The sequence below is a fragment of the Equus caballus genome, chromosome 6, assembly GCF_041296265.1.
Source record: "Equus caballus isolate H_3958 breed thoroughbred chromosome 6, TB-T2T, whole genome shotgun sequence".
Taxonomy (NCBI): Eukaryota; Metazoa; Chordata; class Mammalia; order Perissodactyla; family Equidae; genus Equus; species Equus caballus.
The window spans coordinates 27,636,069-27,658,868 of NC_091689.1; the positions used below are offsets into that span (position 1 = coordinate 27,636,069).

Sequence of the window (22,800 nt, forward strand, 5' to 3'; positions counted from 1 at the left end):
CTGGTACTATTTTTGTTCAACTAAGGCAGTGAATTCTGTCCTTATTGATCCAGAATTTGAAATGCCCACGGGCTCCAGTAGATTAGCCACTTAAAACTATCCCCTCTTCCATCCTTTACTCTTTCAGTATTACTCACACACGTGCTCATATATTACTCACATACACGTACACACACATTATTCACGGGCGTGTCCCCAACACACGGACATAAGGACAGACTCTGCACTTCTTTCATGATTACAATCCTCATCACCCAGTGGGAAAGCAGGAAGCCAGGAAGCATTTAAATGTTTGGGGACGTGTGCAGGTCCATGGATTATAAAATCCAGCATCCAACAAGCACACTTTGATTTACGGCAAAGCCATTCCATCCTTCTCCATCTTGAGTATAATTTGATGACTCAGCTGTGCAGTCAAACCTAACTGATGCTTAGATTTCAGAATAATCTGATATATACGTATGTCAGTGACCCATCGACGATCCATCGTGTAAAGTTGACGTTCAATGAGAAAAGATGTGGAAACAGATGTATAATTATACATTGATTTAGAAAAATAAGATAATGTCCTGCAGGTGTTTTTCTCTTCAAGTAACATTTTGGGACTAACAGGATGGAAGCACCCGCATTGGCCACGTGGTGATGGAGAGAGGTAGGCTGGTGACTCTGTCCACCTCACCGCCTGTGAGCACCAGCCCTGTGGGGAAATTCATTCACAAGCCTGTGTTCTGGCTTCTTCATTTGTAAATTGACAAGTCAGATTATTAAAAACAAAATCTAAGCTGTTTTCAAATCCATAATCTCTTCCACTCGGTGCCTCTGTCTCCCAGGAAGGGCCACAACCCCCAGTGGAAGACATTCAAATGATTTTGTTTCCCCATCAAGCGATTCTCACATCTTGCATGAGATACAGGCAAGGACCCAGCACTGGAGCCCAGCCCTGGGGGGCCCAGCCGTCTCGTGACGCTGCTTCTGGGAGTCAGGCGACACCATTAGAGGTAAGCAGCGTGACATGCAGTGTTCTGATTCCTACCGGAAAGGGAGCGGCTAAGGAAAGAAAAGCTCAGGCTTCTCAAAGGGAGTGCCAATTATACAGTGTTTATATTGTTTTAATTTGAAAAGAGAAACAGTTATGTATTCTTGCATTTTAACTTTTATGAGTGCGCTAAATTCTTCCAGCCAGCACCCCAGGACTTACAGGCCACCCCACCAAGCTCTAGGAAGGAGACACACACGACAAACAACTTATCCTGTGTTGAGGGCACCACCAATGGTTTCCTGATGGTTAGTCTACAATGAGTATCTGCAATTGCAGATCACTTCTACTGTAGCAATTTGTAAATAGCTACCATTTTCCTCCCACTTTCTATTTGAGCCATTTAAAATTAAAAAGAAAATACCACGGTAACTGCAGCACCAATTTGCAAATAATATCAATCCTAGGACCGCCTATGACATGTAAAGAAATACACACACCAGTGCAGAATGCGTACAGCTACACTTTTTTACTGTTTGAAAAACTCTAATTGCATAATTGTAAAATGTTATATAAATTCCCTTAAAATATATCCCTCACTTTGTTTTAAAAGTCTTGTTTTATTAACAAACAAGAAGGTAAACTTTACAAATCAGGGAAGGACAGTGAGGGCACGGGACGCATGGAGGGGCTTCGGGGTGGGAGGTGGGCAACAGAGCCGTGCAGCCCCCCCGTCTGTCCTCCTGAAACATCGGGTGCCAGTGAGCCCCCCTCACTTGTAAAGGCGGCCTGGAGGTCACCAAGTCTGTAGCCAGCTCTGCATCGTCCAACTTACCATCTCTGTCTCGATGCTACAAATGGGGAAACGTGTGCACCATTCACCAAGATCTGTCTTTAAGTGACTGTATTAGTTGAGAACTTTAGATTTACAGGAAAATAAAACCCCAGCAAGTCCTAGCATATAAAAAAGAATAGCAATTATTAACAGACAAATTGCGACAGAGGTGATGTGGAAAAGGACACCAAAAAGTAGATGTGAGATCGACAGGAGAAGCAACATGGAGGCCAGGCATTTCTTCCCTTTCCTGACGTGGACACGCTGGAGGATCCCCGCTCTCTGGCACAGGGCAAGCAGGGGCAGGAGCGTGTCTTCTGTCAACTGGTTCTATGGGACCTAATTGCAGGCTCCTCGTGAGGGTTCATTTATCGGGGTTCCAAAATTAATGACTAGACAGTTTCCTTGGAATCCCCTGTCATCCATTGCTCTCCTGGTCTGCTCCCCAAGAAGCTCCCACCGGTTTTGGGAGCTCTGAGACATGGATCTCTGCATCCTGGAACTGAGACTAGGAGAATGAATTTCAGGGTGATTCTGGTTGCTCAGCTTGGGGCGTGGTTGTGGCTCAGAGTCAGCACGTGTAGGACTTTGCGACTGGGTGGCCATGCACGTGGGAGTCTATGCTGGAAACAGTCCGAGCTTTAGAAAAGTCATAAAGTGACTTGCTCTCGAATATTCGAGAAAGAAGCTCCATGGAATACAGTCTCGGGAGAGCAGAGCAAAGTTGGGGAGACCTTTGGAGAAAAGCCAAGCCAACAAACAGCAAAGAAACAGAAGAATTTACCATGACAAAGAACACTGACAAATGACCGGGCGTTTAGGGAAATAAATTTACTATTATGTATCATCCAGGTATCTCAGATGCAAAAAAATACATTTTCAGTATTAAGAATTTGTGGTTCTATCTGCTTTTCAATTTCAATTAAAAAAAACTTTGTGAAATCAACATTAGTCAGGGCACTGCCAAATGTCAATCACGGACCTCGATGGCATAAGATGAAGGAAAAAAGTAAAGCATGTACGGTCCGCTCTGCACCGTCCGAACGCCGTACCTCTACCCCTGAAGACGAGCACGTAGTGCCAGAAGCATCCGTACTCACCGTGGGCATTTGAAGGAAACATTAAATAAAAGCAATGCAAACAAACCAGCAATGATACCCCGAGAGAGGAGTGCTGCTTGGCATCAACCAACAAAGAGAAAGGCAGAAAGGCTGTTTATTTTTGGCCACGTGGCTATGGCTCACAGAAGATGTGAATATTCAACAAACGTGGTCAAGAAGGATGTTCAGTTCTTTGATCACAAAACGCAGCCTCCTGTGCGAGTAAAGCTGAGCCTCAGGTCCCACTGGGACAGACGGCTGAGGGCCAGTTTCCCTTTCAAAACCCCAGCGGCTAAGCAAGCTAAAATTCAGTTTAAAAGCACATTAGAGCATTGGAAACAAACATGGATCATGACGATACTGATTCATGGTGACATAAAATGCAGTGACGCTAACGATAGCTAAGGGATAATGCCATCAGACCCTCTGTGAGGCAGGATTTGTGCCGCACGGTTGCGTCTCAAACTGTTGCATTTGCAAAGGGGACTTCTGGCCCTGGGGAGCCCCAGGCACAGGAGAAGGGCAGCCTGCTGTGAGACTGCGTCCACCCTGGCTCCTGCTCAGAAGAAGTACTCCTTCTGGTTTCCGCAGACTGCGCTCTGCAGGCTGAGCTCACACCGGAGCCCGGTTGGGGCGTGGCCTGGGTTCTCTGGTGGCTTTGCCTCCTTGGTTGAGTACAAGTTCTTCTGCTGATAAAGGCGGATGGCTATGGCAGCGACGCACAGCAGGACAAATACCGCCACAGCTATGACACCTGGTGAGGGAGGAGGGAACGCGGCATCAGACCTCAAATGGTAGCATTGTATCCAAGCACATGCTAGCCTGGCTTCACTGCTGATGGTCCAAATCAGATCACTTTCTACGCCCATCAAGCCCAGATTCTGTTATAAGCTTGGGCATCGAAGCTTCAGGGATTTCTACGTCAGGTGGTATCCTAAAGTTTGAGTTCTACCAACCTCATACGGATTGCTCTATTTTATGCCCTTATAGTCAAATTACAATGGGATTCATTTAATGCTTCCGGAAGTAAATAAGCGTATGCCTCAGACCATGAGCACTGTCCGTGTTAGGAAGCAGACAGGTTCAAATTATTTTAAAAGTATAGAATGTATCATCATACCTTCCCAAAGTTTTCAGTATTTTTGTTAAGGAAACTAAGTTGCATGCATTTTAGTGAAATTAATTTTAAACAACTTGGGTATGGCAGAGTGACTTTTAGCAATATGAAAATGGTCTCTGTCACTAAATTTATTATAGAAATGTATTGAATGTGGGAATTTATGGGATCCAAGTGACTTGAGGTCTCCCCCTGAAAATGTTTTGATGATTAAAACCAAAGCTTGTGGTTCTCAACTTTGGCACACATTAGACAAATTTCACCAAAATCTCCAGGTGGGAGAAATTGATGGTTTTAGAAGGCTTTTCAACGATACTTACACACATTCAAGTTTGAAAAACACCGAGCTATATCATAGCAAAATGTTTACTCACGCTATTGTACCGGTGGAAATTAGATGTCAACTCTAAGTTGCAGAATTAGTACACAAATGTCAAATGTCATTTCCCAGTTATATATATTGAGGGTCGTTAATACAGGTGTTGACGTGTCCTGCCATTACTGAACATCAGAAAACACGGTTGCTACTGAAACAACCATGGAAACAGCTTGCCGTCCCTGTGCAGGTGGTTCGTGAAACCGTGGTGGAGTCCTGTGGACTCCGAGCTTTGGCTGGCCTAATTAGGCCCATGTGCTGTGGGCACATGCTGGGCTGGGCAGAGCCTGCAGCAAACTGAGCCCACAAAACAGCGTTTGCACACGCGGATTCTAACGGTGGCAGAAGGAAGGCAATGAGCACATGCTGCTGCATCTGCCAGGAAGGGGAGCAGCTTGCATCTTAGCCAGCATTCCAGGGCTGATGTGCATTGTCTCATCTTGGAAAAAAACGACAGAGAGGTTATAATTATTTGGATGTCTCACTAGAGGTCTTTGCTTTAGAGAGAGAGAGATTTCATCCAACCTCCACACTGAGGTCTGTTGTAATTTGCAGTAAAGAAAGAAGCTGACTTTGCCTGTAAAGTGATGGTCACCTCCATACCGGCAGGGGCAGTAGGGCCATGGGGCGCCTCTGGGACTATAGGAGCCACGCAGAAGTCTGTCTCTTCAATTCTGGGTTGGTTTCATGGCAAGACTGGTGACGATCAAGAATAACTTCACCTTCAGTTACTGTCCAAAGAAACTGAGGTCATCTGAACAGTTTGGGCAGCTGAAACAGCTGGGGCGGGGGAGCAGAATGCGAGCTCCGGGTAACCGTGTTTTGGGCAGTCAGTCACAGCAGAGGGACCTAGTTAGACCCCCTGTCTCAACCTCCACCCACTCGCCAGCCTGGCTGTCACCAAGACACCCTCTAGTCACCTCCAATCACTGCAGAGTCTCCCCTGGTCGCGTCAGCCATGGGCTCCCCCTCATCCATCACTCCGGAATGTTCTACAGCGGGAGAAAGGAAAGTGAGTGAAAAATCCACAATGCTAAACCAGAGTGGAATCATCCCATAAAGTTGGAGTTTATGTTGTTTTAACTTTAGAATCGTCAGCTCGTACAACTGGCCAAAGGGGCGGAAGGTTGAGATTTCAGCAGCCCGTGCCAGAGTCTAGGCCCGAACGACAGACACCAGGGTCTCTATGTCGCGGGGCCCTCGAGGCGCCCCCGTGCCCGCGCCGCGCCCACCTGCTCGCACGTGCGTGCGCTCCCGCGCCGCGCCGTCCCCGCCTCGGGCCCCGCAGTCAGACGCCGCCACCGGACCCCGCACCGACGCGCGCGCGGGGCGCCCAGGGCGCAGCGCAGCCTTCAGCGGGGCCGCGCGCTCGAACTGCACGGCGGAGAGGCAGCCGGAGAAGCCCCGCGCGCCCGCCCGCGCCGTCTCCGCGTCCACGTGGCCGCCGGGCTCTGCGGGAGGGAGAGCGCGGTTAGTGAGGCGCCTTAGAGGGATGCAGTAATTGGGGTGCAGATAGTGGGAAGCAGAGAACACTTCAGCATCTTTATTTAGTGCGTATAGATCGTGTTTCCAAGCAGGTTATCATTATCCATTTAGATGGACAGCGGATATAAGGGTGCGTTTGTTCCTAAAGGGGTGACACGTTCCCAGCTCACGCTGCGGCCCCTCCTCCTGCTCTCCTCTTCTGGGCTCTGATTTGCATTGATGGATCAGGTTTCCTCTCTTAGGGCTGGAGGGGAAACTTGCTTGGTGCCCCAGAGCATCCTCCTGCGTCGCTGCAGAGGAGACGGACGCCAGCCTCGTGCTCTGGTCTTTGTAACTCGCTGTTTCTACCGGAGGCCGGTAGGGTTCTCTCCGCGATGGCAGTTCCTGCATTTTATCTGACGTGACTCAGCCAGGCGGACCTCGGCGACCCCTGTCACTACTGGGGTTTGCTTCAGCTCAGAGAAACGCTCTGCTGCTCCTTCTGAGTTCTCTCGCTCTCCTCCCGTGGTTCCAGCTGCCCCTCCCCCTCCTGGATGCTCCTCCACATCCTCCTGGAGCTCTCGGGGTTTCTGACGCGGTTTCATACGTTTTCGGGCACTCTAATCCAGCGGCAGCGGGGACCCCTCTCCTCCGGTTCGTCTGCTGACTCTCAGCTGAGGTTCCTGCGCGTTCTTCTGTTACTTTACTCAGATCTCCTGTCCTTCCATGAGGCTTTATGGGGGCGCTCCTGTCCCGCTGACAGCTTCACTTTGTAGGGACTCGTCCCTCTCACTGTGAGTCCCTTGGGCGTCGGGTTGTTTTCCGTGGGATGTAGATGCTGCCCCAGCACGCGTCCCCGACGGCCAAGTGTCCTGCAGGGCTGTCCTCAGGCCCCTCTGCCGGACACTCAGATTGGTCCAGATCCTTGGAGATAGCCGGTTCCGGGATCCACAGACAGGCCTTCTCCAGCGACCCCAGGAGGCGGGTTCTGCCCCAGTGGCTTCTCGGTGCTCCCCCAGGCTCCCTCCAGCCCAGGGGGACCCGCCCACAGGAGCTGATTCGGCCCCACCCCACCTGCTTGCTGCCCGGTTGACCTAACAATCGTGCTGGAAAGAGGCCAAAATGAGTGTCTTCCCTGTGGATGCCTGGAGTTGCACCATTCATGCTTTCTTTAGCGTAAACCTCTTTTCATCATTAACGTATGTTTGCATATCTCTATATCTATACATCTTTTGTAAGATATATGTCCTTAGAAAAATGTGGAGAGGGTTGCACACGCTAGTGCTTGAAGCTTCGTCCTCGTCTTTCCTTCACTGTCTTTTGCTCTCTTGAGAGATCAGACTCAGGACAAAATATAGCGGAGCAGGTGTCCAGGGAGAGAGTGCAGGGGGTTTGGGGTAATCGCCCGAAGTGTCGGGCAGTGGGGTGACCATGAGCTGGCACAGGTTTCCTCTGCTTTGTGATTTTCAGTAGAACTGGTCAGAGTGTCTCAAATGAAAGCATTACTGTTTTTAAACCTCTCTCTTAAGAACAAAATTTTCTAACTCTTGAGAAGAAAATCAAATTTCTGAAATCTCAGGTTGTGAAAACTCCCTCCTCACTCAGATTTTTAGGCAGCTTTGCCTTATCCATTAGTGTGAATTGTGTGTTCCATGAAAAGAACAGCTTCTGCTCTTTTGAAGAATAAATTCTTTAACCCAAGGGCTAAGGGAATAATCAGATACCAGGACATTGACAGCTGCGTGAAGAGCGTCTCCCCTGGGCACTGGGAGGAGCGTTTCTGGGGCGGGTGCAACAGCAAAGGCAGAGCCTTGGGAAACTACCCTGCGTTCCTGGATCTCTCCTCCCAATAAAATAGTCAGAAAGCTCACCAAGAAAGCGAGTGCTTCATCTCACAAGCATCGAAGGTGGAAGGAATGAAGCAGACACTGAACAGCATGTACTGTAGGATGCTTCCATGTGAAGTTCAGAAACGGGCCGGCTGTGTCTGTGCTGCTGAAAGCTGGGAGAGGCTGCCATTGGCGAGGGACCCACAGGGGTGTCTACGGGTTGGTCACTTTCTCTTCTTGGTTAATCTGTGTTCACTTTGTCAAAATTCTTCCAGCTGTGCATTAAAAATGTTGCACTTTCCCCTACATATGTTATACTTAAAAGGTTCAAGAAATACGAATGTCCCAATGGACATGGAATTAAATGGGGAAATCTGAGAAGCATAACATTATCTTTAACTTAGAAGGAGAAAACCCCAGAGAGAGTCAGCAGACAGTCTCTGATGTATAATTTTGAAAACCTCAAGAAATCTGTTGTCTGAAGTGGCTTCTAATGGCTGATTGCTTTTGTTGTAGGACCTAAGAATTTTATATTTGAGAGCAATCGTAGACCTAATCTAGCCCATTTTTACTCGTATTGTGAAAATTCAGATGCTACATATTAAGTAGCAGCCACTGTTCTAAGTGCTCATTTTTTTCTTGTAACTGCTCTGTGAGGCACCCTTCGCATCATTATCCCGTTTTACAGGTGGGTAACTGAGCACAGAGCTGGTCACTGGCAGATGGCCCCACAACCAGCAGGTAGCAGTCTGTGTGGCTGACCCAGAGTTCCTGCCCAGGCTTCCCATAGGATGAGGGGCCTGACAACCGCTGGGAGACGTTAATGGGCATGGTGATATCTTTGCTCCCTCCTGTCCATGGTGCACAGTTTCAGATCCATCCTGCAACGCTCCACATTCCTGTATCTTTCCTCTCTATCACGTTTCTTCAAAAAGAGCTAAATGGGCACTGATAAGAGTCATGCCCAGCACGCGGGATCCAGGTTCCGGGACATCTTCCCACAGACACCTGAGTGGGACGCCTGGCTCTGAGCCCTTCACACCTGGAACCCTGACATGCTGCCATGTGCCTGCGATGGAGGCCCCCTGCTCACCCGGAGCATCCGCGGGCTGGAACGTGACCACTTTGTGCTGTCACTCTAGTAGAACAGGCATTCCTTTCTTATTGTTTCAACTCTAACCCAGAAAGACCTCCCTCAGTTCAGAGGAGTTGTGTTTGCTTATTTGTTAGAATTTATGTTTTGGTCCTCCACTGGTTTGATAGCCCATAAAATTCAGAATTGACAGAGTCCCGATTATGCAGAGTTCCTCAGCGTCACCACTGAATAAGAAGCTGCAACTCTGTGATTAAGGGAGAGTGTTTGAAAAGCTCTCATATTTTAGGGACATATTCTTGGTCATAGTCAAAACTAGAAAATCTTATTTCTCAAGAGTTTACCTTTAAAAGTGTCTTACTCTGAAATGATTGTATGGAATCTGAGAAAACATAACTGGAACAGGCATCAGCAAGGGAGACCCCTCGGAGTGGTGACGTTTAAACACACATTTTAATCAGTGAGGACTCTGGACAGTTCTGTCTGAAGCCTCAGAGTGCAGACTCTGGCGACTCGAGTCACCCCTGGCCACACCCCCTCACGAGGGGCTCCAGGCGGGAGGGTGTGGCCTTCGGGACAGGGCCTCTGCCTCAGAATCCACCTGGAGATGCTCACAAGCCGTTGTCAGAGGGGATGGGCGGAGCATAAACCTATAGGCTTCCAGGAAGAAAAGCTGGCTTCTAAGCTCGGTGTTGACCTGGGAACGAGGAACCCCCTTCTCAGCAGACCTTGGCCGCCTGGATCACAAGGCACTTCATGTCGTGCTCTAACCCGGAACGCGAAGGTTCAGTTTTCTTGGGCTTGCAAAATGGTTTGGAAATTTTATCAGGCTTATGGCGAGAAAAATCTTAAAACTACCAAAACGTGGAAAGTTCATTAGAACTTGGTCAAAATCCATGCCCCCATGCATATTATAAATGAAGTTTTATTTAAAATTTTATGAATCCCAATTGCGTCAGCTATAAAATTTACTGCTCAGCTTGAACTTCAGTGTTCTTCTAGAGTCTGAATAACACACCAATGAACATACAATTCTTCAAGAGAAGCATCAATACATTCAATTCCATCCTAATCTTCTTTACGCAATTGATTGAAGGGAATGTACGTATGTTAACTAACTACACGCTTCGTTTTTATTCACTCATTACACTTCATACGATGCAGTCCACTTTCTCAGTTTGTTACTCAGTATACTGCACACTCCTGCACAGAACCTTTTCATCAATAATGTTGACATCTCATCTGAACCTAAGTTGTGTTTTTAAAAATATTCTCTTGTCAAGGCTTTTAAATAATGATTAATGCTTTTTAACTTTGTTAAACTACTTGTGTGCATTCTTCATCTTTGAGCCGAGACTCTGAGTCTTCGAGGACAGAACTGGTATATTTTTACACCACATCTGCCGTAGCACCTGATGTAGTTTATTGAACTGGGAGACACTTGATCAATACGTGTTCTCTCAGTGAAGACTTGGTCAGCTTGCTGGGAAAGACTGTCTCCTTCCTTCCATTCATGAGATGCATGGATTCAGTGGGGAGGCAGCCTCGCCTCGGCTTGCAGAACTTGGACACCTCTGTGATCATCAACGGCTCACTTTGTTCAGACAGAAACAATATCTATGAGTTGGGGCCAGAAGGTAGAGCTTAATGGAGGACGAGACCGGGGCTGCGTCTGCCTGACGTGGTTTCTCCTCTGTCAGCGGAGGCCCTGGCACATGTTGGTCAACCAGTCAATGACGATGAACTGTGCATTTGGAATTCAAAACAGCTATTTTGTTTTTGTTGTTGCCATTGTTTTCTTATGGGAGTGGCTAGTCACTGTTTCTCTAAGTATGAATTGGGACTAAAACTGATAATCACATGGCAGGACTTAATGTGCAATCTATTTATCTCTCACAAAATCATCAGAGTATTAATCAAATGTTAAAGCATTTTGCCAAAGCAGAATCACCACTTTAAATCAACTTTGTTATTACTTACACATTTATCCTGAAAGTAAATTATATATAGACACAAAATTTGCCTTCTTACATATTTCAAGCTTAACTGAAAGGAATCACATATATATAAACACTATATGGCTCACTTTGAATTTGCCATTAAACTTGCAATACAAAAGTAGTGCTTTTCAAATATTATTTTTCTTCTATTCAGTGTAGCAACCTGGTAGAACATAATTCATAGCATTTCCCATGCTGATTGAAGAAGGGGATGCATACTTTTAATGCTCAACATCATGTTTGAAAATACATTAACATAAGCAGGGTTAAAAACCTAGCTATCATCCTTTTCAGTGATTTATATTTTTATCATCTGCCTGTGTGTCTACGCATGATAACTCAGGATTTTGAGCTTCTATATGAGTAAAAATGTGAATGACTAAGGAATATAGGTACAATAAATGAAAAGATTAAAAAATCATTACCTTGGATAAAATATATCCCATTAGTGCCAAAACAAGACCATTAATATGAAACAAACCTCAAGAGCCTTCTCCCCAAAGTAACGTGAAAATCTATGGAGTTTGTAGTCTATTTATAACTAAAAAGCAAGCCCTCTGATATTTACCTGCTTTTACTTTAATATTGGGAGACAAGGAGAAACGCAAGCATGCATATTTGATCCTAGGATGCCCGGGCTCTGCATTTACGCTCATGCCATGACCAGTGGTGATTGACAGGTATGAGCAGACTGAAATGTGTAGTTTGATTTGCAGACATGGTGACCGGGCACAGAGCCACCTCTGTGCACAGCAGCAAAGCAGGACCGCATCCCTGCCCAGGGTGCCATCCTGAGTGAAGGACAACAGACACGTGCTCTTTCCAGGTCCCCTTCCAAACGTCGTCCTCGTGAGGTTTCCGGACCTGCAGCTGTTTAACGCGTCATCTGTGAACTTTGTGTCTGTTTTGATCACTGCTCTTCTCTGTGGTAAGAAAATCGCTGTGATCCTGGTGCTGATTGCTGAAGGAGGGAAGAAGTGTGGCTCTATCTTTAGAGGCGTGCACTTGTTTCTCATGATTATGGGTGCACTCTGAACACAGCGTGATTTCTGCCCTGATTGGCATGAGCGGTGTAATGAAAATAAAACAGGAACTTGTTTTTGTGTTGGCAGTGTGACTTTGTGACCCGAGGTGGGGGCGAGGGGTGGGGTCTCTGTGTCTACTTGCCTAAAATCTTGCCCAGCACCAGGGATTTGACAGCGTTGAATTCCGTGCCCGAGGACAGACTCACTTGTCTCCGGGATTTCTGGTTCACCTGCCCCGTGAGAAGCAAACACAAACACGTTTGTTATTGGTCAGTAACAGGGTGGGAAGCAAAGGGAGGCGATGGGACAAAAATGATCACAGAAAAAGAACCTAGTGCTGCCCAGGATGGAAAAGCCTGGTTGGGCGGCATTTACCATTTCAACGGTAGAATACTAGTTCATAACTAATTTTATACTATCTCAGATACCCTTCACTCACAGCCCAGCCCTAACCCTCCCATATTTTTCTGCCTAGTTCTTATTACTTCCTGATACAGTAGGAATGATCTCTAATCATTAGAACCCACAAAAAAGTTGTGAAAGACTTTCCCAGCCCAAAGCTTTTACAAATCTCAAAATAAAACCTGAAGAGTGAAGCCAAAGTATGCTATTCCGTGTAGAGAGCAAACACACCAATATTTTTTCTTCAAAAGTATTGACAGTGCATAATGTCACTTACTCTCCAATGACTTGTCTATTTTGTTAGTTTTGCAAATTTTAATCATAATCATATTTTATACGAATCATCTCTTTAACTTGTCATCACGTTTGTATTCATGGATTCACATTGGAGAATCATTAAAAAAATTCTGCCTGTAATTCACCATGATAAAATAGACAATATTTCTCTAGTAATTAAATTAAAATGAATGAGGGAAAATTTAAGTAGGCAAAATTTTATACTCTATTTGGCAGATTCCCATTACTAAACAAATGGGCAAAAATGCCAGACCACATTTGATTTCTTGTCCACAACACATGAGAGAATAGAATAGAAAAAGGAACTTGTATTATGCTTCATTATCAAAATACTGCTTTAGGTGACACATACTGGGGAATTATGACTTTAGCTATTGCTTGGTTGGACACGCTGTTACCTCTACAAAGACCACTCCTTCCTCTCTGCTAATCTTCACGCGGTGAAGCTGCCCGTCAGCCATGTTCTTGAAATTAAAGTTAAAAACATCAGGATCTTGATGTAAATCTAGCTTGTACCTAATCTGCAAACTCCCTAAGGTAGAAAGAATAACATTTTTTAAACAACAGAATGTTTTAAACTGCTTTTCCATAATCCAGAGAGTTATTCTTGTTCACTCATTTCCAGGAGCAAAAGTTTGCTGTTGGAATTTACTTGACACGGTGCATTTGGATGCACTGTTATTTTCTTAATTATCACTTTCCCTGGAACGATGACTGCTTCTTTAGTGTCACCCCTGGTCCCACCTCCCGCTCTACTCATGCCACTGCACGGTCAAGACCAGAGTTGTTGTTAATAAGAACTCTCTTTCGTACAACCCTCAATTCTCTAAAAGAAAACATCTGAATTGAAGACATCCCAAATCTAAATTCCACTCCATCTTTGCAAAAAGAACATTAAGAAATGCTGAAGCTGAAGCTTTGTGAAATACTGAAATTATTTCTTGTTTTTTTTTTAGTCTTGTCTTCTTTGAATATATTTCCCAAATTCTGAAAGATGAATAATAAAAAGAAAGTTCAGTAGGCTCTGGGAATTGTTGGGCTGCCAATGGCTATCAGAGGCTCGAGGGACCATGAAGATAATTCTAGTTGGTGATGGCTCAGATTTTAAATGCTGGCCAGGGGGAAGTGCATCTCAACAAAGTGTACCTCTAGAATGAGTTTTCCTTGCTTATATACTGGCTGATGAGTCACTGCACTTCCCATGGTAACATCCAACGTGTCAATGAAATGCTCCTACCGTTTGTTGGCTTACAACTTTAAATCTACAACTAAGGCTAAATATTCCTACTTAACACTCCTATGTATACTTTGGATATCAAAGTCCCTGGAGTCGTATTTGAAATGGCTTACAGTATGTTGGTTTGTTTATTCACACACCAGAGGTTCTATTTCTAAAATCTGCATCCATAACAAGAAAATTCAGAAGTGGGATACAGTGATATACTTTTTCCAGGATGTAAGATCTGTGCATATCCACATGTGGCTCAGCTTGAGCTGCTCCACAGAGAGGCACCCTCACGCTCTGTCACAGGGGCTGTGCTAAAACCTTGTTAGCCAGAAAGTTTTGCAAGTTTTCCCAGACATATAATTAGTGCCCTCACTTTTCACTTACAATGCCCAAAGCCCTTCCTTACTTCCCCACCATGGAAAAACGGGAGCTGGCTGATGGCTGTAATTGTGCTTTCCATCTTCGAGTGCCTATGGGCTAATTCACTTCAGGACCATGGACAGAGTAAAAACAATGTTTATCTCGTGGGTGTGGACAGTCATTTCTGCACCGCCTTAGTGTGTTAGCACCCACCTAATTATTCCCCCCTTTACTTAGAAAGAGGAGGAAACATTTTCCACATGTAACTGAACACCTTTTACTTCTAATAAAGAGCTTCCAGTGATAATAAAATTCCTGTTTACCTGAGACATGCAAATTTATAAAAAATTTTCTAGAAGAAAGAATCTCAGTGTAATTACTGGAATGGTATCTTTGCAACAATATTTTTGTAGTCCTGGAAAATAAAACAAACACAAACAAAATGGCATTTGGAGAGCCTGCAACTTGTCTCTTGTTTGCAGTGTGAGAGGCTTGAACACTCAAAACTTCACACGTACAGTTCTAGTGATGCGTTGTAATTTTCCGACCCTGAAACAACACTCACCATTTCTGGCAAGGATAACTGACAGGTATTCCTCATAGAAGGAGTCCACATAGAGCAGCAGGCTCGGGGTTTGTGCTGTGAGGAAGCTGAATGTGATCAGCTCTCTGGTTAGTGTCACGTCCCCCTGGAACGAAGCAGCGTGAGGGCTGGAGTTTGTACTTAACGGATAATATTCGTGAAAATTGTAAGTCACGGAGGACCCAGGTCCAAAGTAGGCAGAAATCTCTGAAATGATATGATATGCAATTTTTAAGTTATAAAAGATTAAGTGTTAATTTTAGGTATCCCTGTGGACATTCAAAGTCTTTTAATTTTCAGAACATTTTCATAGATGAGAGAGTGGAGAAGGATGTAACAAGGACTTGCATATCTCGGAAGGGAAGAGCACAGTGAGTTGTTGGGACTCAGGACAGTCCTCAATAGATCTTGGTGTTAGAACCACATACGCTCAGTCCTCAGTAAAGCTCAGTGCACTGCTGTCTGGTTTCAAGCAGAACAAGGTACCTGCTCCATCTCCTGGCTCCTTCCTGATGTTTTCATCAGTGTCAGTCTTTTGCTTCACAGGTAGCAATCTCACCTAAGAGTGATGAAGGATGGAGATGGAGGGTCCCTTGCCCTTCAAAGACCCACAGACAGATGTCCAGTGTGCTAGTCCTCTGCTTAATTTACTGCTCACTGGAAAAGGAAGCTGCGCTGAGGCATCTCCGTGAATTTGAGAGTGGGAAGTGGTCATTTGAGCGGCAGGGGCCAGAAGGCTGTCCATGTTCTTCCTAAATCAGTTCACAAGAGTGTCTCACTGGCATTTACACAAGATGAATCTCCAGATGTGTGTGCGCACGAGGATGAGGGGAGAGCATAGGCAGTCCAGCCACTGTGCCTCTGCTTGTCTCCATCGCTTCAGCAGATCCATGCCCAGTGGGCATGGACATTGAGTGACCTCCCTGCAAACCCACTGCCCTCTGACCAACCAGAGTTTTTTCCTCATCACCCACAACATCAACTTCTCATGGAATGTTTGCCTGAATTAAAACACTCAGATCACACTTAATGGAGGTGGATACGGAGCCATCCAGGAGAAGAAAAATACCTTTTTAATGGACTTCACTGAGGTATAACTAGGTACGATAAACACACCCATTTAAGGTATAAAATTTGAGAGATGAGCACACCCATGAAATAACTACCACCGCCAATGTTCAGAACATTTCCAATTTTCTTCTGCCCCTTTCTGCTTCTTGGCAGTCGACTGCCTCTTTACACCCCATGCTCAGGCAACCACTGATTTGCCTTCTGTTCCTCTAAATTACTTGGCATTTTCTGGAATTTCATGTAAATGGAATCACACATTCTGTCTTTTTTTTTGTCTGACTTCTTTCACTCAGAATAAGGATTTTTAAATTCAGCCACGATGTTGAAGAGCAGCATTGCATTCTATGGATGCATCACAGTTTGTTTACCCACCCAACTATCGATCAACATTTGGGTTGTTTATAGTTTGGGGATATTATGAATCAATCTGCCATGGGCATTTGTGTACAAATCTTTGGGTGAACCTGAAATTCACATACTTGGGTAAATACCTACGATAGTTAGATCACGTGATGACTGCATGAATGTGTATGTAAGAGAAACTCCCGAAGAGTTTCCTAAAGTGATCGTGTCATTTTACACTCAGACCAGGAGTGAATTGGAATGCCAGTTCTAGCACTTGGTAGTGTCAGTCCTTTTTTTTTTTTTTGAGGAAGATTAGTCCTGAGCTAACATCTGCTGCCAATCCTCCTCTTTTTGCTGTGGAATTTTGGCCCTGAGCTAACGTCCATGCTCGTCTTCCTCTACTTTATATGTGGGACGCCTGCCACAGCATGGCTTGCTAAGCAGTGCCATATCTGCACCCGGGATCAGAACCGGCGAACCCCGGGCCACCGAAGCAGAACGTGTGCACTTAACCACTGTGCCACCAGGCCGGCCCTGGTAGTGTCAGTCATTTTAATTTTAACCATCCCAGGGCCTGTGTAGTGGTGTATAATTATGGGTGTAATTTGCATATTCCTCATGACTGATGATGCTGAGCATATATTTTTGTGCTTAATCACCATTTATATCTCTTCTCCTGTGATGTGTCTCTTCAAATCATTGCCTGTTTTTCCTTTTGGTTGTCTGTCTTATTATTGGGCTGTAAAAGTTATTTGTATATTCTAGATACAAGTTTTTGACAGATCTATGTTATGTCATTTTAAATAGTCATTTCTTAATAATATTTTTGAAGAGTAAAAGTCACTAATTTTGATGAATTTCAATTTGTTATTATTCATGATTTTGTGTCCCAAGAAATTTTTGCCTACTCCAAGGTGACAAATATGTTCTTCTATGTTTCTACTAGAATTTTTATAATTTTCGCTTTTACATTTATGTCTGTTGCTCAGCTCAAGTTAGCATTTGTATATGTGTGGGTTAAGCATAAAGTTGCATATATATATATATTCATTTATGGATTCTCTATTCTTTTCCATTGCTAAGTTATTCTTTTTGAAGTATTTTGGAAATTCAAAGCCATTTCCATTTCCATATAAAATTTAGGATTACCTTGCCAATTCTGCTGAAATTTTAGTTGGAGTGCTGAATCTATAGATCAGTTTGGGGATAAATGATACAGTAGTAATGGTAGTGATCCAGTTCATCAATGTGGTACATGCATCCATTTGTTTAGATGTTAATTTCTTTTGTAGTTTTCAGTGTAGAGGTCTTAAACTTATTTTGTTAAATGTATCCATAAATATTTCATGTTTTTGGATTCTACTGTAAATGGAATTTTATTTAAAAATTTTTCCCAATTGTTTGTAAGTAGGGCATAGAAATTCAGTTGACCTTTGTCTATCGACCTTGTATTCTGTGACCCTGTTAAACTCCCTCATTAGTTCCAGTAGGTTTTAGTAAATTCTTTACAGTTTATATAGATGATTATATCTTCTATGACTAAAGAGAGTTTTACTTCATCTTTCTAATGTGTGCACGCTATTTCTTTCATTTTGTTTTTGTTGTATTGCATCAGCTAAGCCCTGCAGCATGTTGAAAAGAAGTGGTGGGAGTAGAAATCTTTGTTTTTCTCTTTCTGCCTTTCACCACTAAGTATGTTAGTGATACGACGTCAGGTATCCTTTAACAAGTTGGGAAATCTACCTTATATTCTTAGATTGTCAAACGTGTTTTCTGTATATATTCAAACACTTATCTGTTTTTCTCTTTTATTCTGTTAATATAGTGACTTTCCTTGAGATTTTTTTGAAAATTAAATCAGCATTGTACCTTTTGGATTAATCCCACTTATCCATGATGTGTTTATTTTCTATATTTTTTATTTGATTTGCTAATAATTTTTTAAGTATTTTTTTGTCAGTATTCATGAGTTTATTTCTGTAGTTTTTGTTTGTTTTGTTTTCTTTCTGGTAAAGTCTTTGTTGGATTTTAGTATCAGAGTATTAGTAGGCTCATAAATTACATTGGGAAACATTTTGTTCACCTTTCTATTCTTACATAGCCTGTGTCAGACTGGTATCATCGTTTTCTTAAATGTTCTGTAGAAATTACCGGTGAATTCTTCTGGTCCTGGAATTTTCATGGTGGAAAGACCTTTCACTAGAAATTCAATTTCTTTAGTAGTTATAACTTATGGAGATTTTATATTTATTGTGTATCAGTTTGGTAATTTGTGTCTTTGGAAGAATGTTTCCATTTAACCCAAGTTGTGAAATTTATTGTCATAATGCTGTTCATAGTATTCCATTGTTATCTTTTAAATTTTTGTAGCATCTGCTTTGGTATCTTTTATTACTGATATTTGTAATTTGTGTCCTCTTTCCTTTTTTCTTGAGACTCAAGTCAGACATATATCAATTTTATTGATCTCTTCTATGAACCAGCTTTTGATTACATTGATGTAGTTACATGATGCTATTTCATTCATGATTACACTGATTTTCTTCTTTCTCTATTTTCTATTTCATTAGTTTCTGCCCTACCTTTATTATTATTTCTTTACTTCTACTTTCTTTGGATTTCTTTTTATTCTTCTTTTAGATTCCTAAATTGGGAACTTATATAATTGATTTTACCCTTATATTATTGTCTAATGAAATAATTTAAAGTCAAAAATTTCCCCCTAAATATTGCTTTAACTGTATCTCTCCAACTTAACATGGTGCAATTTTATTTTCAATTAAAATCTTTTTTTTTTTAGTTTTGTTTATGAATTCTTCCTTGACTCATGGATTATTTAGAATTAAAGTATTTAATTATTGATATTGTCACAGAAGACTCTCAGACTCTTCAAAATTCCTTCATTTTTTTCTTTCTGTTCTTCAGAGGGGTGATTTTTATCGCCCTATCATCAAGTTCACTGATTCTTTCTTCTGTTGAGCTCATCTAGTAAGCATTTTTAAATTTTCTATAACTGTATTTTTCAGCTCTGTTTCTTAATATGATTTTCATTGTTCTGCTGAAGTTTCATATCTGTTTATTCATTGATTGTCTATTTTCTTTGTTTCTCTGAATTTTATTTTCTTTGATTGAATGTATTGTGATAACTACTGAATGCCATTGTCTGCTGAAAGCAAAAAACAGACCTACTCAGAGTGAATTTTTAACTGCATTTTTTCCCTGAGTATGGAACACAATTCCTTGATTTTTTACATATTTACTATATTTTATTGAAAATTGGACATTATAGATAACTCCTGGTAAATATTTTTAACTCCATGTGTTGTTATTGTTCATTCTTTTGTGGTGGTTGTGTTTATTTGTTTGTTGTAGTGGATGGCTACCACGTCTGCACTCCAGCTTCAGTCCTGTGTGTCCCATGGTATGAGTCTGCTCATCTCTTTGCTGTTGTACCTGCCTCTGAAGTCTTCCCGAGTCTGTACAACTTGGGAGTCAGGCAAGGATTTGGGCAGAGGCCACATTCAAATTCAAGGACTTGTTCATTTTGCGGTTTCCTTGCTTCCAATGCTCTCCCCCTCAGTTACAGCTGTTCTGCTACCCTGGGACGCTGGGAGGGAGGGTTTGCATGGCCACTTCACTCTGTCCACATGACTAGAAGTTTCCAGTTGGATTTGACCTCTGTAGGTGAAAAGTGTCTTGGAATGGTGATGGAAGACTTGATTTACCATCACAGATTTATCTTCAAATATAGCTTATATAATGGTGTCCTGAACATTTCTGGGCAGTTAATTCTTTTGAAAATCCAATTTTGGTATCCAAGTTTGTACCCCAAAACCCAGTGGGTTTTTAAGGTCAAAATGCAACAACCCAGAGATTCCTGAATGAAGGCATTGGAATTTATTTTGATGATGCAGTTTTCCGTGAATATCTACGAAAGTATAAAACTCGTAAGTACTTTCCAAGAATTATGTCCATGCTACAATCAGCTCTTCATTTCAAAGCATGGCTTGTGACTTCTCAGAATAAGAGAGACTAAAAAATATTCTATCACTTTTATTGTTGCAAGAGATAATCAACAAGCCCCAGAGCAATATGTTTAAGTGGCTGTGTTTTAGCCATCTTAATATAATGGAAAATGTGTTTATTATGCCAATAAAATATATTTTGGGAAGAAAATTCTTCTTGTACTACTGGAAGCTATTACTTTAAATAAAAATGACACCTAAAGTGATATTTAAATAAGCAAGGACTGTGTAGGGCAGATTTTTAATAACATATTTTCTGAGAACATAGGCACCAGCTAGAAAGAGTTAGAATGCATGGATGGTATTTCAAGAAAATTACAGAACCGATGATGGATTCTACAGTGTAGCCACTGGCTTTTCAAGAGTAGAGTCACATTTCTTTCTAGTAAAATAAGATTGGTTGTAAAAGAGTGATTTACAAAAGGAATTTAGGAACTGAAATACTTCTATCCAACAGCTACACAGAAAGGGTTTAATTCGATTTTTAAATATCCAACACAAGCCCACTCATTCCTACTGGTCACATTCCTCGTTCGTACTCACCGTGTGAGCAGAAGGGCCCTGTGAATGCCGAGAGCTCACAGTCACAGGAGAATCCACGGGGCTTCTCTCGACATCGCCCTCCATTGTGACACAAGTGTCCGTAGGTGCTGCAATGTCCTGGGCAGCCGGGCTCCACTCCTGGAGTGACCTTGGCTCTTTCCTCGAGGTCCAGCGTCTCTCCGTTCAACTGCAGAGACCGAATGCATCCCAGAAACCCTCTCTGCCTGGTGGCCGTGCCGCCTACACAGAAGCACAGGAGAGTCCAGACCTCGTCCAGTTAGGGCTTTACGGAAAGATGTGAGAATAGTGACTTCTCAAAAAGTTTTATGAACAAATATAATTTTCAAAACGTGAATTTTGATGCAGTTGGGAGATATTCAAGAACACTAAAAAAATTAATTTTTTAAAAAAATTTGACTTTGGTTAATGTTTATTCTAAACAGATTCCTCCTTAATTAACCAAGGGATTTATTTTTAAGTCAGTCTCCTTAGAATAAGAACGGGACTTAATGAAACCAATATTATTGTAATACCTATAATATGGTGAACATTGACATGATTAGCTAAAATGTGAGAATTTTTTAGCATAAACAAAAACAGACTTCCATTGATGGTGAAGATGGAGCAATGGGGACTGGGTTTGCTCTCCCATCTTGAAAATAACTTAAAAAAACAAAAGTGAAACAGTAGTTTTGAATCACTGGGCATTTGGACACAAATGGCAAAGATCACTGGGATATGAGAAAACAATGAGCCGAGCCCTATAATTGCCCCCAGGTCTCTGCCAGGAGAGTTTCCAGGCCCAGATGCAGGGGTGGGAGCCCAGGCGGAGCTGGGCATGCAGCAGGGCTCACGTTCCTCAGCTCCTGGGAGGGAACTAAGTGGAGAGAAGGCTGCAGGTCTGCAGAGGCTCCCACTCATGTAGTGAGCTCAAGACTGGCCAATATTCTCTGTGAGGAAACATCTGAGGCCAGGATGGAATGACTCAGGAGACAGAGAGGCTCCCACAGACTTAGGTCAGGGCTAGGGTTAGAGTTAGAACTAGGCTCCAGGGCTTGGGGCTCTCCCAGGACTGGGATTCTGTCTGTTCCCCACAGCCAGTGGAACAAACCACAAAATTCAAGAGCCATCTGATACAGAACCTAAAATAATTTTGCCTCAATAGTGGGAAAAATTAATCCTAGACTAATTACCACTCCAGTTCTACCTAAAAAAGCTTAAAAGTGAGAACACACAAAAAATAAAACTGTTTCCAAACACTAATCTTGTTCCAGACCAAAGCTCAAAAACATGCAAAGGAGCAGAAAAATATCCAGCGTCCAACAAGGTGAAATCCACAAAGTCCAGATATAATTAAAATATCACCAGGCGTACAAAGAAACAGGAATTCATGACCAGTCAAGGGGAGAAAAATCAATAAAGCAAGAGTTTTCCAAAAATGATATAGATGATAGAATTCACAGGTGAAGATACTAAAACAGTTATTATGACTGAATTCCATATGTTCAAGAAGCAAGAGGAAGGGTTGAACATTTTTTTGTAGAGAAATGGAACATATTAAAAAGACTCAGATTGAACTTTTAGAGATAAAACTATAATTTTTGAGGAGGGAAAATACATTAAATGGGATTAATGACAGATTAAGCTTGACGGAAGAAAAGATTAGTGAACCTGAATACCTGGCAGTGTAAAACTAGCCAAAACAAATCACAGGGGGCAAGGGGAGGGGAAACAAACTGAAATTAAAGATTAAAAGAGTATCACTGATGGGGCTGGCCCCGTGGCTGAGTGGGTAAGTTCACGCGCTCCGCTGCAGGTGGCCCAGTGTTTCGTTGGTTCGAATCCTGGGCACGGACATGGCACTGCTCATCAGACCACGCTGAGGCGGCATCCCACATGCCACAACTAGAAGGACCCACAATGAAGAATATACAACTATGTACTGGGGGGCTTTGGGGAGAAAAAGGAAAAAAATAAAATCTTTAATAAAAAAAAGAGTATCACTGAGATGTAGGAAAACTTTAAGCCATCAAAATATGGGAGTTCCTGAAAGGGGAGGGCAGGGGACCAAAAATGTCATAGATAAAATTTTCCAAATTTGGTGAAAACTATAGACCTAGAATCTATGGAA

The 22,800-nt window shown here is 42.9% G+C and overlaps 1 protein-coding gene across 1 annotated transcript in view; it reads right to left on the reverse strand.

Annotated features, from left to right (window-relative positions):
* Positions 1-1,479: 1,479 nt before the first annotated feature.
* LOC100064076 (contactin-associated protein-like 4) overlaps positions 1,480-22,800 on the reverse strand; it is a 170,170-nt gene continuing 148,849 nt past the window's right edge. Inside the window, exons 18-24 of the mRNA XM_023642816.2 lie at positions 20,670-20,909; positions 14,668-14,892; positions 12,913-13,046; positions 11,958-12,045; positions 5,637-5,855; positions 5,325-5,396; positions 1,480-3,665 (exon numbers count right to left, since the gene is read on the reverse strand). Coding sequence (XP_023498584.2) covers positions 3,472-3,665; positions 5,325-5,396; positions 5,637-5,855; positions 11,958-12,045; positions 12,913-13,046; positions 14,668-14,892; positions 20,670-20,909 — 1,172 coding nt within the window. The 3' untranslated portion in view covers positions 1,480-3,471. The remainder of the gene's footprint in view (positions 3,666-5,324; positions 5,397-5,636; positions 5,856-11,957; positions 12,046-12,912; positions 13,047-14,667; positions 14,893-20,669; positions 20,910-22,800) is intronic.